Genomic DNA, 14,061 nt, shown 5'->3' on the forward strand with positions numbered 1-14,061 from the left:
AACTGAGGGAAAAAGACGTTAGTCCGTGATTACTTTTTTCATCAATATGTGAAAAAGCTGGTGATTTATGATTTATAATCAGGAACTTCCTGTCTCAAAGTGATGCAGAAAAACTAGTTCATGCATTTGTTACTTCTAGACTGGATTACTGTAATTCTTTGTTATCAGGCTGCTCTTGTAAATCGCTTAAACCTCTCCAGCTGATTCAGAATGCTGCAGCACGTGTGTTAACAACTACTAAGTAAAGAGATCATATAACTCCTGTATTAACTTCTCTGCACTGGCTTCCTGTTAAATCAAGAATAGAATTTAAGGTACTTCTCCTCACCTACAAGGCACTTGCTGGTGAGGCACCGTCTTATCTTAAAGAGCTTGTTACACCGTATTGTCCTACAAGGCATCTACGCTCCATAGATGCTGGGCTACTTGTGGTTCCTAGAGTTTTAAAAAGTAGGATGGGGGCCAGAGCCTTCAGTTATCAAGCTCCTCTTTTGTGGAACCAGCTTCCACTTTCAGTCCGGGGGGCAGACTCGGTCAGTTCATTTAAGATAAAGCTTAAAACGTTCCTCTTTGATATTGCTTATAGTTAGGGCTGGCTCAGGTTAGCCTGGACCAGCCCTTAGTTAAGCTGCTCTAGGCTTAGACTGCCGGGGGACTTCTTAGGACACACCGAGCCCCTCTTTCACTCTCACTCTCTCCTCCCACAATCATCCATGCTTTATTAATGTACATCACTAATTAAGCTTCTTTCCGGGAGTTTTTTGTGCTTTCTCGCCTAGCAGGTCTCCGTGGATCATAGTTTCGTGCGGACCCCGGTTCTGACTCCTGGCTCATGGCTCTGCTGACACCTGCTACTGCCATCATCATTACTTTAAATATGATTCATATTACTGTCATCAAAAACCAACATCTTTCTGTTCTCCCTCCCCACAGAAGCCTCTGTGGATGGTGGTTCGATCTGATGGTGGTTGTCCCTGCAGTGGTCCTGCCGTACACCTCTTCTGCTACTTGCAATTACTTGTATCATTTCAGTTAGAGAAATTGAATGTATTGTACATCTTTTACATTGTTGATTCTGTACACATGACATCCATTGCAGTCTGTCCATCCCGGGAGAGGGATCCCTCCTCTGACGTTCTCCCTAAGGTTTCTTCCCTTTTTTCCCCATTGAAGGGTTTTTTTCATATTTTGGGGAGTTTTTCCTGTGCCGATGTGAGGGTTTCGGGACAGAGGATGTTGCATGTGTACAGACTGTAAAGCCCTCTGAGGCAAATTTGTAATTTGCGATTTTGGGCTATACAAAATAAAATGAAATGAATTGAATTATGAAGTTGATTTTTATGTTAAACATTTTCTTCAGCTGCATGAAACAACGTGTGCACTTTATCAACAGCAGACTTTAGGAAAACCTGCAAGCAGTGTTTGCTGTTTTGATGAAGAAAATGTTAATATTTAATCTGAACAGCCAAAGTCAATGTTCCATTTGAGCGGCCTATTCTTCGATATTTTAAATGTGACACCACATTTCATTGTTAGTCCATAATACAGAATGAAAGTCTATTCCAGTCCATAGAAAAGTTTCAAACAAAGTAGAACAAGCAAAGGAAAGGAGCCAGAAACCAAACCTGTTCCAGGAAGTATGTTACAATTGTTACTTTGTTTGCCAAAATAATTTCTATAAATAGGAATGTCCACCAATTTAAAAGGACATCATTCACCCACAATCCATCGAAACACCTGAGAAGATGAGTCACAATGATTGTAACCATCTTTAACGATTGCAACAACATTAGCAAAATAAAAAAATACATGACCATAACTAATTCACACATAAATAAAATAATAACTTATAAGTGATGTTTTATATGTTTATCGTATAATTCAATACATGTTTATTTAGGTATACATCAATATATATATATTGAATTATATGATAAACATACATAAATGGAGGCCATGTAAAAAACATGGCCTCCATTTAAACATGTAAAAAACATCTGTTTTGATGTATATATTTATACGTATGTATATTGTATCCAACACATGTAGTAATCTTATCAACATTTACTCGCCTCATTGAGATCAAAATAACACATTTTGCGGTCTTGATGAGGGAAATATGTTACGATGTAATCTGAACAGTTAAAGGTGATCTTCCATTTGAGCGGCTTCTTCTTTGGTGTTTTAAATGTAACACCATGTTTGATTGTTTGTTCATATTACAGAATGCAAGTCTATTCCAAAAATATCACAAATGTTAAACAAAGTAGAACAAGCGATGAAAAGGAGCCAGAAACCAAACCATTTCCAGTGGACTGAAATTAAATTATATTCTGTATTATAAACAAACAATTAAACGTTGAGATTTAAAATAAAGAACAAAGGATAAATCAGCTCAAATGGAAGAATGGAGTTGAACTATTCAGATGAAATCTTATTACACGATATTCTATTTACAACATATTTAGTAATTGTAAAGACATGAATTATATTTATGGTCTAATCTTGTGGGGTGACATTGCAGTCTGTGTTCACTGTGCTTTTCATAGTCATTAGAGAATGGTCAGGGTGTCTGACCAGTTGTGGGACAGGTTTAGGGCAGGTTTAGGGCAGGTTTAGGGCAGGTTTAGGACAGGTTTAGGGCAGGTTTAGGGCAGGTTTAGGACAGGTTTAGGGCAGGTTTAGGGCAGGTTTAGGGCAGGTTTAGGACAGGTTTAGGGCAGGTTTAGGACAGGTTTAGGACAGGTTTAGGACAGGTTGAGGGCAGGTTTAGGACAGGTTTAGGGCAGGTTTAGGACAGGTTTAGGACAGGTTTAGGGCAGGTTTAGGACAGGTTTAGGGCAGGTTTAGGACAGGTTTAGGACAGGTTTAGGACAGGTTTAGGGCAGGTTTAGGACAGGTTTAGGACAGGTTTAGGGCAGGTTTAGTCCAGTCTTTCTTTCAGACTCTTCACATCAGGATACTTTCATAATGTTTTCAGGTTTCTTCAATCTTCCAGTTCACATTGTAGACACCTTTCTGCATCTAAAAAAATGTTTTCCTAAAAATCAACTCAATAGTTCACCCACATTTTCACAAGCAAATATGAATGGAGGAAGTAATCAGGAGAAACATCTTTAATTTCTCCCCAAAACAAACAGAAGAATAACTTGAAGGTGTCTCTCTCTTTGCTGAGTCAACCGTATTGTGTTTAGTTCACGGTCCTGCTTTGTTTCCACATTAGACGACATTGCAAAGTGTCTTTCCCCTCACATCAACTACTGAAGTTACTGACACCACACGTCGCTGGTAGTTTAAGTTGCTTTTTGTTCGGAAGTGGTTGTGTGCGCCCTGTTTGAGACGGAAGTATAAAGATTAATGAATAGTGAACTTAATACAATATGCCCACCATCTAACTTTGTTAAAACGTGTTTCATAGTTCACATCTTTCTGTAGTTTTATTTGTTATTTATTGCAATACAAACATAACATTCATAAAGCATGTCAACTCTGAACTAATTTAAACCAGACGAGTTGGCAGTTACACACAGACTACAGCTACTGAAGACAAGTCTAATAACTGTTATTAACGGGTTATTTCAGAATTAACTTCACACTTTTCTTCATATACAAAATGTTCTTCCTGAGTCGTGTGTAATTTGAGGGGGAAACATCTGTGCAACGTGTGTCTTTGGACCTGCTGATGGAGCAGACAGCAATTGCAAGTGAAGTGCAATTCATGGAGCCCTCAAATCCATCTGGGGGCCTTAGTGGCATCTTGTTTACACCCTGTCTTATTCCACTTCTTTCATGTTAGAAATGACACTTAATTGACTACAGTGAAAAAGACACAAAAAATAAATAAATTGAAAATTGTATTTTTGATTACATTATTATTTATTCATATTTTGGCACACAAACTGTATACATTAGTCAAATTCCTTGTTTGTACAGTGAGCTTAAAACAAGATTCTTTGTCAATTCCTCTCTTAAATGAAACAGCTTAGACACTTTATTTTCACCATGTCGTGGTACATCAGCAGAGGTTCTTCGTGTCTCAGATCAATCCATCAACAGCTTATTTCATTGCATTTGCCAAGGCAGCTACACTTATGCACACGCACAATCAGCAACACATTCACTAAGTCTTTCACACACTCTAAAGCGTCTCTGAGATCTTGCTGTTCTTGTATGAAACATGTAACGAAGAGGCTCTCTGAGGGAGTGAAATGAGGTGCTGAACAATCACACCATGGAGCTCTTCACTCTTTCGAATATCTGCCTGACTTTTAGTGCAGGGACACAGCCTTCTCTCACAATGCTGATGGTTCCTGTGGAAACAGGGAAATGGGCTCGAGTTAGAAAGCGCCAACGAAAAGACAAAAAACGTAAGAATGCACCAGGAATATCTGACCTTCATCAATCTTCAGGCAGTTGACCACGGTGGAAGCAACAACTTCATTAGAGTCTCCATCACACAGAACCCCTTGAATCTTGTGGCCCAGTCGACTGTTGGAAGAACAGATGGTAGAAGAAGGTTTGTGACGGAATGAGCGTGTAGTTTATTAGCAACATGCCACACAGCTGTCACTCTGCTACACTGAGATGAAAGTGCAGTAAAAATGAAAAGTGAGTTCTGTGAGGAGACACTGACTCCATGACCATGGTGTGGTGGGTGCTGTCTGGCTCTCCGCTGGGATTCGCCGAGGTGATGGCAAGGGGCCCCGTGATGTCACACAGGTGGCACGTCACAGTGTGGTCAGGGACACGGATCATGATGCTGTCCCTGGTGCCGACACAATCATAAGCTGGTCCCACTCCTACTCCAAATGAATTCAAAAGGAAAGGGGGAAATAGAGGTGATTTGAATGTAAAGGCTGGAACTGTTCTTCATACAGACATAAAACTGAAAGGTTTACCTAGTCTGAGGAGCCAGTCTCCTTTGCTGACGATGCAGCTGATGCCTCCTGGGTAAACATTCCTCATAAACTCCCACAGCAAAGGGCTGAAGGGAGGCTTGGCTGTCACCAGCTGCTCCACGTTAGAGATGCAAATGCAGATGGGCTTCTCGGCTGGCCGGTCCTGTGTAAGGTCACAGATCACAGGTTGAAGAATTTTACATCAAAGTCAAAATGTGGAAACTCCATTGAATGATCAGTGTCAAATTTGGCTTCTAAATGCCACCACAATGGCCCATTTGTCCCTCTTACTTTAATATTGTAGATCTTCTCTATAGCTTGAGGGTTCTTGCAGGAGGCAGCCAGGGCATACACAGTGTCCGTAGGAATACCACACACTCCTCCTGCCTCCAGAATGCCAGCGATCTTCAGGAGACCACTGGTGAGTCGTGAGTAGTGAACAGGGCAGGGTAGCTCTGCAGCAGACTCCTCCTTTGCTTCCTCCTGAGAGAGGGACATTTTGGGGGAAATGATGGAATATGAAAGCCCAATGTTGAATTAGCAGAGGAATGCAAAGGGTGTCTTGTTTGGTACCTTTATCAGGGGAGGGCCCATAGGTAGCAGCCTCTGAGAGAAGATGCAGTTCACCAGCGATGCCAGAGCTCCATATATGCAAACTGCTGAGAGTAGTGCAAGCATGGCTACTGCAAAGACAATGACAATAACTATATTAATTCTTTAGTTTTTCTCAAACAATATTCTCTTCTCTTCCCTTATCCATTTACTAAAATCTGAATCAAAATATCACCGAGGCTTCGGCCACACATACTTTCCAGTTCAAGTGGCAGTCGTTGCAGAGTGGACAGCAGCAAACACACCAGAACAACCTCCATGACTGCTGTTAGAAACAGCAAAACCAGGTTCCTGCAGGCAGCTGATTGACAGAGATGATTGAAGAAGGAAATCAATCTCAAGCATAAAAACAATCATTGCATTTATTTGAACTCTTTTAAAAACAAAGAATCTTGTTGACCTTACCAATCAGCATGAGGAAAGCATTAATGACCAGAAGAGCAATGGCCCCCGCTGTGAAAGCATAGGCCGCCTGTCTGGAAAACTGAAGCAGGTTACCTGAAAAACAAACATGTGGGATCAGAATTGTTTGTGATTTAGTTACATCAAGTCTCCATTTGATAAACAGTATTAATAATTGATATATATACATGTTGGTATTGACATACCTGCAAACCTAAACCAGGTCCAGGTTGCCCATACGGCTACATAGATGGATGCGATGACCGACCCAAACCGACCGGTTCCTGTGACTTGCAGTCGGCTGACGTAGACCTGGATGATGGCTCCAGAAATTAAGACCCAAGGGACAGTCAGGTGAAGGAAGGTGGGATTTGTGCTGGCTGAACTTATAGTAAGAGCTGAGAGCGCTGCAACTCCATTTAAAAGGTAGAATAGGGCATCTGAGGCCTGGTCCATTTGGGGAAGAGACTCTTGGTCTCCCTTTTCGGCCCTGCAGCATTTCAAAGCCTTCTTCAACTGGTCAGAAGAGATGGGCTGTGGTCCTGCAGGGATCAGAGACTTCTCTGCTATGCTGTTGATAAGACGGGCAAAAGTACCATAGAGGGAGGCTACTGTGAACAGGGAGCATGCCACACCAAAGAAGATGTAGTATCCCTTGAGAGGAATCTGAGGGATTGTGGCGACTGTGAGTAGGACAAACAGCATGTTGTGGATGAGCTCCAGGACGTCTGTGTTAAGGCTTACCACACAGAGCACCATGCCTGCCATCACAAAGAACCAATCTCCCACCATCATTCCCCTTCCAGAGATTACAATAGTGTCTTCCAAAACCAGAGCAGATACCACAAACTCATCCCAAGCCTTGATCAGCCAGTATGTTGCGTGAAGACCAAACTTAGTTGTGTGGTAGCAGTCTTGGCGCAGATGGGCATAATAGCTGGAGAACAGCTGGGCAACTGTGATGATTGAGATCCATGTGGCTCCTAAACCAAAGGATTTCATGTACCCAAAGCTGTAGAACGCAAAGATGAAGGGGGCAACTGTGTCACAGAAGAAACCCAAGGCCATGGGCTCTGCATATTTTGTGTTTTTCTTCTTCTCTTGGCCAACGTTCTGGGCCTTTCCTGAGTTGGTGGTCCCTAGCAGGAGAACATTAAAGAGAGGGGTACCGAAGCCTTTGAGGGCTAGACGTTGAGTCAGGCCTTTGATGAGCAGTGCAGCTGAACCGTAGATGGCGAAAATCAAAATGAGCAACTCCAGAACCCCAGAGACCACGAGAGCCCAGGAACTTGATACCAGACCCACTGCTTCAAAAACTAATGTGGCAGTAATGGCTCCGAAAACAAAAGGCATGATGTAGTTGACTGTGGCCGAGCAGAAGGCAAGGATGAAGGACAGAAGAATGAAGGGGACCAGGCCAGCGATGGCTGATTCTTTCAAGGACATGCATAAATGACAGACTGGGATCTCAGGGGTGGCGTTCAGAGACGTGTTGTTGAACATGTTGGTGGACAAGGACAAATTGCTCATCATCTGTTGTGGCACAGACGTTGTTATAGGAGTTACAGCTAAGGCCCCAAAAAAGATTCGGGTGGCACCAAAACTGCTCCAAAGAGCAGCATACCCAATGAAGGCAGTGCCGCTCAGATGATCGTACTTTCTAAACGAAAGCAATCCGGCCACCATTTGGCATAAACCACCGATGAGGATGAGATGAACACCTATGGAAAAACAAGTAATAGACATTATAAAGACATTATTTCTTACTTTTTATTCAATAAAAACCACTCGTTTTCTAAAACGTTTACCTGCAAGTATGTTCTCCACCCCGACTGGTCCAATACCAGTGTGGGCTGTACTGAAGTTCTGTAGAAGCACGAGGAACGCACTGATCCCATTGGATAACATTCCCAAGACTCCTGGTTCACCGTAGAAACTGGCTGGAAATCCGTCTGGTGTTGTCATCGTGTCTCTGTTGAAATGCTGCCGTTCAACTGAAATCATGAAACAAATGACACAGAAAACATAACCGTGAACCTATTAGTACTTTCCTTATAACAATAATGATTAGAGTACTTACCATAATTAGGAAGTATAAATAACAAGCAATAGTAAATGCATTAACACTAATTAATAATATTGTCTTAAATAAACACAATATATTCTGAAATTAGAATCATCAACCTTATCAAAAAATTCTTATTATATTTAAGGCGTGAATATTACATTTAGCATGTTTAATGCTTTCTTTTACATTTTGGAAATTTAAAATGAAAAAGAAAGCTTTAACTTTAGGGAACATAATGTGCATAATGTGTGCTTTTCTAATACTAAAAATGAAATTAAGTCAAACTGCAAAGTTTGTCTTATGTCCCTGTGGCATTGACACAAACGTGACTCTTTGGCCCTGATCAGTCGAGCGTTAAATGTGTTAAACACTGTGAGAAGAGCAACACGCAGTGAAGTAGCTGCTTTCAACTTCCCTGTGCAGGTAACTGGAAATCAGCTTGTGTCATCAAGCATTTTATTGATAATTAACAGATTTACTGACATTGACCCAAAATACCGGCAATGGTTTTTACTTTGTATGTTATATATTACATATACATACATAAACTATTTTTATTATATTAAGTTTAATTTTGCCATTAGTTGGATAACTAACTTGATGTCAACTAACAGTAGATATTTTGATCATGTGAACAGCATTTTAACATCATTGATTAATTACTTTTATTTTTCTAACATAACATGAACACGAAATACATTTTTGTGAAAATGATAAATACAGCAAATGAAATGAAAGTCTTACCTGGTGAAGACACTCTGTCAGATGAACTTGTTCTTACCAACAAAGGCCCTTTGGCATAAAAAGCCTCTGCTTGCCCATAGGAGGAGCCCATCAAAATTTCCCAACACCACCCGTGACCTCACAGGTGACGTCACGTTCCCTCCTTAGACAAAGAAACCTTCTTGAAGAACCCACCTTGAGGAATAGTGATGATGACATAAAGATGATGACAATGACCAATTCCTAAATTTACTCAACAGGTTGTGTGGCGGAAACACCTGCCTTACTTGTCCCTCCCAGATTAGTTTCAGTGGCCTTTGTGGTACTGACTATAAATGCAGGTGACCTCTCATTCTGAGAAGCATCAGCATCTTTGCATCAACCTGTTGACTGCAAACCTGCCGCATCTAAAATTAAGAAAAGAGAAGAGCAACACCCGACCGAAGCCATGATGTCCACATTAAAGGTATTAACATCTGTATAGATATATACTTTAATCATTTTTAATAATGTAATTGTACATTCTCTTCAGGATTGAGTAAATTAAAAGCATAGCCAACCCCCCCCCCCTCCCCCCCCAAAAGTGCAGCTTGCTTAAAAATGTTTAACTTCCAGTGCAGGATTTAATTCAAAGCTATAAAATATCTTTGTACTTTAACAGCAATTACAAATATTGTAGCTGTTTACAGACATATTTCTGTATGTAGAACACCATGAGACCAGTTTGGGCTGTCAGAGGACTGCATCGGTCTGCAGTGGAAGGTAAACTGATCTTCATCCTCTTTCTGTCTCAATCAGAATTACAAACAACACTTTTAAACGTTGTCACGGTTACTTACGGCTAATCTTGTCTTTGGCGACTACATTCCTCACATCTCCCCCCTGCAGCCTTGGAGCGCCCTGCCCCGGAGGACACGGTCACAGCCAGCTACGGGAGGTTCATCAGTAAAGTAAAGCCCCAACACTTGTCCCCCGTCGTGCTCCACCGCAGCAAAAGGATGGTTCTGGACAGCATCGGAGTCGGTCTGATCGGTAGCACAACAGACGTGTTTCAGCTGGTCCTGCAGCACTGCCAGGTGAGTCAAACTAAATTCATGGTCTTCACTCAAGCATGATCAAAGCTGCTTTACCTTAGCACCCAGTTTGATAGCTGTGGGGAAGAATGACTTCAAACGAGAACAATGATCATCATAGTCGTTCAACCTTTTCTGTTATTTATAAGACAACAATACACATCAATTATTCAGCTTTTGACTAAAGATTAAAATGAAGTAACATTCCTTTATATACATGTGTGAGGACACAGACTGGGAGCGTTTACTGTTGTGTTAAGAAATACCCTTCTGACCACCATCTGCCTGTTTACCTGCAGCACATGTATGCCCCTGATCCCATCAGCTCTGTGTACGGCCGCGGGGGCACCAGACTCTCCCCGACACTGGCAGCCTTCGTCAATGGAGTGGCTGTAAGTATGAACACGTGGGGTCACCATTGTCCACAGTGCACCACAGACGCACTCAGCGACACAAAGGGACTGAAATTCAAGCCTGATCACTGGGAAGGAAGTTTTTTGTCATGTCACACCAGGTGCGGAGGGACATGACTGCTGGCTTTACTGCTAAAATGAGAAGTTTATTATGCTGGAAAAGTTCAAGGCACATAATGATGAGTCCCTCCTCTTCAAGTTGTGTAAGAATTTCAATACTCCACTGAATCAAAACCACACCAGCCAGTCACAGTCAGGAACATTTACAGAGAAAATGAATGGACCAATAAGATGATAAAAAAGGGATGAGTCTAAATGCTCATGTTCTCCCCAAATATTATTGAGTATTTGATTGGCCCAATCTGACAAGTGGCGTTCAAAGTCAAACAGTAGGGATTGACCTCTGACATTTATAAATAAAAACATTATAGTGTTTCTAATCGATCAACAGTTTGGGAGACTTTCTGGACAGTCCACCCCTTGGTAAAAAAACCTTAATTCACTTCAAGCCTTTAATGGAAATTGTGGATTTCTCAATACAAATATATGGGCTGCAGTGAGTGTCAACATACACTCACCGGCCACTTTATTAGGTGCCCCATGCTAGTAACGGGTTGGACCCCCTTTTGCCTTCAGAACTGCCTCAATTCTTCGTGGCATAGATTCAACAAGGTGCTGGAAGCATTCCTCAGGGGGTTTGGTCCATATTGACATGATGGCATCACACAGTTGCCGCAGATTTGTCGGCTGCACATCCATGATGCGAATCTCCCGTTCCACCACATCCCAAAGATGCTCTATTGGATTGTGATCTGGTGATTGTGGAGGCCATTTGAGTACAGCGAACTCATTGTCATGTTAAAGAAACCAGTCTGAGATGATTCCAGCTTTATGACATGGCGCATTATCCTGCTGAAAGTAGCCATCAGAAGTTGGGTACATTGTGGTTATAAAGGGATGGACATGGTCAGCAACAATACTCAGGTAGGCTGTGGCGTTGCAACGATGCTCAATTGGTACCAAGGGTCCCAAAGAGTGCCAAGAAAATATTCCCCACACCATGACACCACCACCACCAGCCTGAACCGTTGATACAAGGCAGGATGGATCCATGCTTTCATGTTGTAGACGCCAAATTCTGACCCTACCATCCGAATGTCGCAGCAGAAATCGAGACTCATCAGACCAGGCAACGTTTTTCCAATCTTCTATTGTCCAATTTCGATGAGCTTGTGCAAATTGTAGCCTCAGTTTCCTGTTCTTAGCTGAAAGGAGTGGCACCCGGTGTGGTCTTCTGCTGCTGTAGCCCATCTGCCTCAAAGTTGGACGTACTGTGCGTTCAGAGATGCTCTTATGCCCACCTTGGTTGTAACGGGTGGTTATTTGAGTCACTGTTGCCCTTCTATCAGCTCGAACCAGTCTGGCCATTCTCCTCTGACCTCTGGCATCAACAAGGCATTTCCGCCCACAGAACTGCCGCTCACTGGATGTTTTTTCTTTTTTGGACCATTCTCTGTAAACCCTAGAGATGGTTGTGCGTGAAAATCCCAGTAGATTAGCAGTTTCTGAAATACCAGCCCTTCTGGCACCAACAATCATGCCACGTTCAAAGTCACTCAAATCACCTTTCTTCCCCATACTGATGCTCGGTTTGAACTGCAGGAGATTGTCTTGACAATGTCTACATGCCGCCATGTGATTGGCTGCTTAGAAATTAAGTGTTAACGAGCAGTTGGACAGGTGTACCTAATAAAGTGGCCGGTGAGTGTAGAAGGGAGATGAAAGAATTTACAAGTGGCTTCATGAAGCATTGTAGTCAAACGTGTTTTTTGATGTGTGCAGACTCACTCCATGGACTTTGATGATACGTGGCACCCTGCCACTCATCCCTCGGGAGCGGTCCTTCCTGCTGTGTTAGCTCTCAGTGACATGATGCCTGTTAACAGTAAACCTAGCGGTCTGGACTTCCTGCTGGCATTCAATATCGGCATCGAGATCCAGGGGAGATTGATGAGGTTCTCTGATGAGGCCCACAACATCCCAAAGAGGTAAGCGCCTCATGAAATGAGTCAAAAAGGCTGGTTTTAGGAGGTGGCCAGTGCAGTGTAACGTGCAGCCTCTTAGTGGTGTCTGTGAGCCATGAGAAGTGTGTCATTATGTCCATGTCAAGGACAGCATGGGCACTGTGGGTAGTGTTAGCACAATAAGCCACGTTGAGGAGAATATAGCTCAAGAGAAAAGTAAGAAGTCTTTTCCTTTTGTCCTTCTCCCCGCCAGGTTTCACCCTCCCACTGTGGTGGGGACCATGGGAAGTGCGGCGGCGTGCGCTCGCTTCTTGTCTTTGGATGACTCCCAGTGCGGTCATGCCTTGGCTATAGCTGCTTCTCTATCAGGAGCCCCGATGGCCAATGCAGCCACTCAGTCCAAACCCCTTCACATCGGTAATGCCTCGCGCTTAGGGCTGGAGGCCGCTCTGTTGGCCTCCCAAGGCCTTGAAGCGAGTCCCCTGATCCTCGATGCCGTCGCTGGTGTCGCCGGCTTCAGCGCTTTTTACGAAGACTATGTGCCGCAGCGTATAGCCTCACCTGAGGCCGACGGCCACGTCTTTCTGCTAGAGGAGCAGGACATGGGCTTCAAGCGCTTCCCTGCACATCTGGGGATGCATTGGGTGGCAGACGCTGCAGCCTCGGTCCATAATCTTCTAGTGCGGGTCGGCACTGTTTCCCAAGCCAAAGTCCAAGAAATCCTGCTCAGAGTACCCAAATCAAAGTACATCAACAGGCCGTTCCCTGAGTCTGAGCATGAGGCCCGCCACTCCTTCCAGTTCAATGCCTGCAGCGCTCTCCTGGACGGGGAGGTGGCCGTGCAGTCCTTCTCACCCGCTGCCATGAGACGCCCTGACCTGCTGGCTCTGCTGAGCCGTGTCCACATTGAGCATCCCAAAGACAACCCGGCTAACTTCAACAGCATGTATGGCGAAATCCAGGTGACACTGGTTGGGGGTGAGGTTCTGAGAGGACGCTGCAACACCTTCTACGGTCACTGGCGCAACCCGCTGACCAACGACAGCCTGAGGAAGAAGTTCAGAAGCAACGCAGGGGCTGTGCTCCCCTCAGAGAAGGTGGAGGCGCTGATTGATGTGGTGGAGGAGATGGACAAGCGGGAGGACTGCAGCGCCCTTCTCTCACATCTGCACTGACAGCTACACGAATAGATCACATGCAAACACTGAAACATCCCGTAGGCATAATGTTCCCTGTCATTAATCATGTTCTGGAGAGATTTATATTGTACCGTTTGATTCAATGTCTTTAAGAAAAAAGTTGTAATGTGCAATCTAGTTAAATTGCAAAAGACAATGAGAGAATATGTAGATGAAGAAATGCTGTATCTTATACTATTTTTGGTGGTTTTATAAAATTGCTCATTCTTGATGCTTGTAAATTCCAAAAATACAAGTAAATACAATAAAAAGTCCATTTTAAATGTCAAATTTCACTAAACAAATATAAATGAGTTTTTCTTTAAATAAAAGTACCGACAAAAAAACTAAACTGTGGGTAATTAATGTGCTGACCAAACTTTAATTTCAACACAAGCGACAGCCGTATAAGGAAAAACAACAGTGTTTTCCGAGAAATAAAGATATCCTGGTGTAAAAATGAGTGACTAATACGTGAAATGAAGTGGGTTTTACAAAGTTACCCGTCAAATCTCAGCCAGTTAGTCATTAAAAACGAGGTAAAGTCCGCAGTTTTTCTTGTACCTTTCACTTGAATGAAACCCACCGGAGATTTGCAGAGTAATAAAGTCAATAAGTATCTACTGTGCACACAAAATTCCCTTGAAGGTGTTTTTTTAGTTTCAAATGT

General features: G+C 43.0%; 1 protein-coding gene across 1 annotated transcript; it reads left to right on the forward strand.

The window, feature by feature from the left end:
- The first annotated feature begins 9,024 nt into the window (after window positions 1-9,024).
- Window positions 9,025-13,616, forward strand: irg1l (immunoresponsive gene 1, like). The gene is made up of 6 exons (XM_037461576.2): window positions 9,025-9,169; window positions 9,411-9,465; window positions 9,592-9,779; window positions 10,076-10,168; window positions 12,032-12,237; window positions 12,467-13,616. The coding sequence occupies exons 1-6, from the start codon at window positions 9,152-9,154 to the stop codon at window positions 13,386-13,388; spliced, it is 1,482 nt and encodes a 493-aa protein (XP_037317473.2). The 5' UTR covers window positions 9,025-9,151; the 3' UTR covers window positions 13,389-13,616.
- Window positions 13,617-14,061: the final 445 nt, after the last annotated feature.

Source organism: Pungitius pungitius, chromosome 2, assembly GCF_949316345.1.
Source record: "Pungitius pungitius chromosome 2, fPunPun2.1, whole genome shotgun sequence".
NCBI classification, from domain to species: Eukaryota; Metazoa; Chordata; class Actinopteri; order Perciformes; family Gasterosteidae; genus Pungitius; species Pungitius pungitius.

Excerpts from the sequence above, each read along its gene's own strand:
- irg1l (XM_037461576.2), top strand. Across the intron at positions 9,780-10,075 it reads TGGTCCTGCAGCACTGCCAG|CACATGTATGCCCCTGATCC; the intron begins GTGAGTCAAACT and ends GTTTACCTGCAG. Across the intron at positions 12,238-12,466 it reads GCCCACAACATCCCAAAGAG|GTTTCACCCTCCCACTGTGG; the intron begins GTAAGCGCCTCA and ends TCTCCCCGCCAG.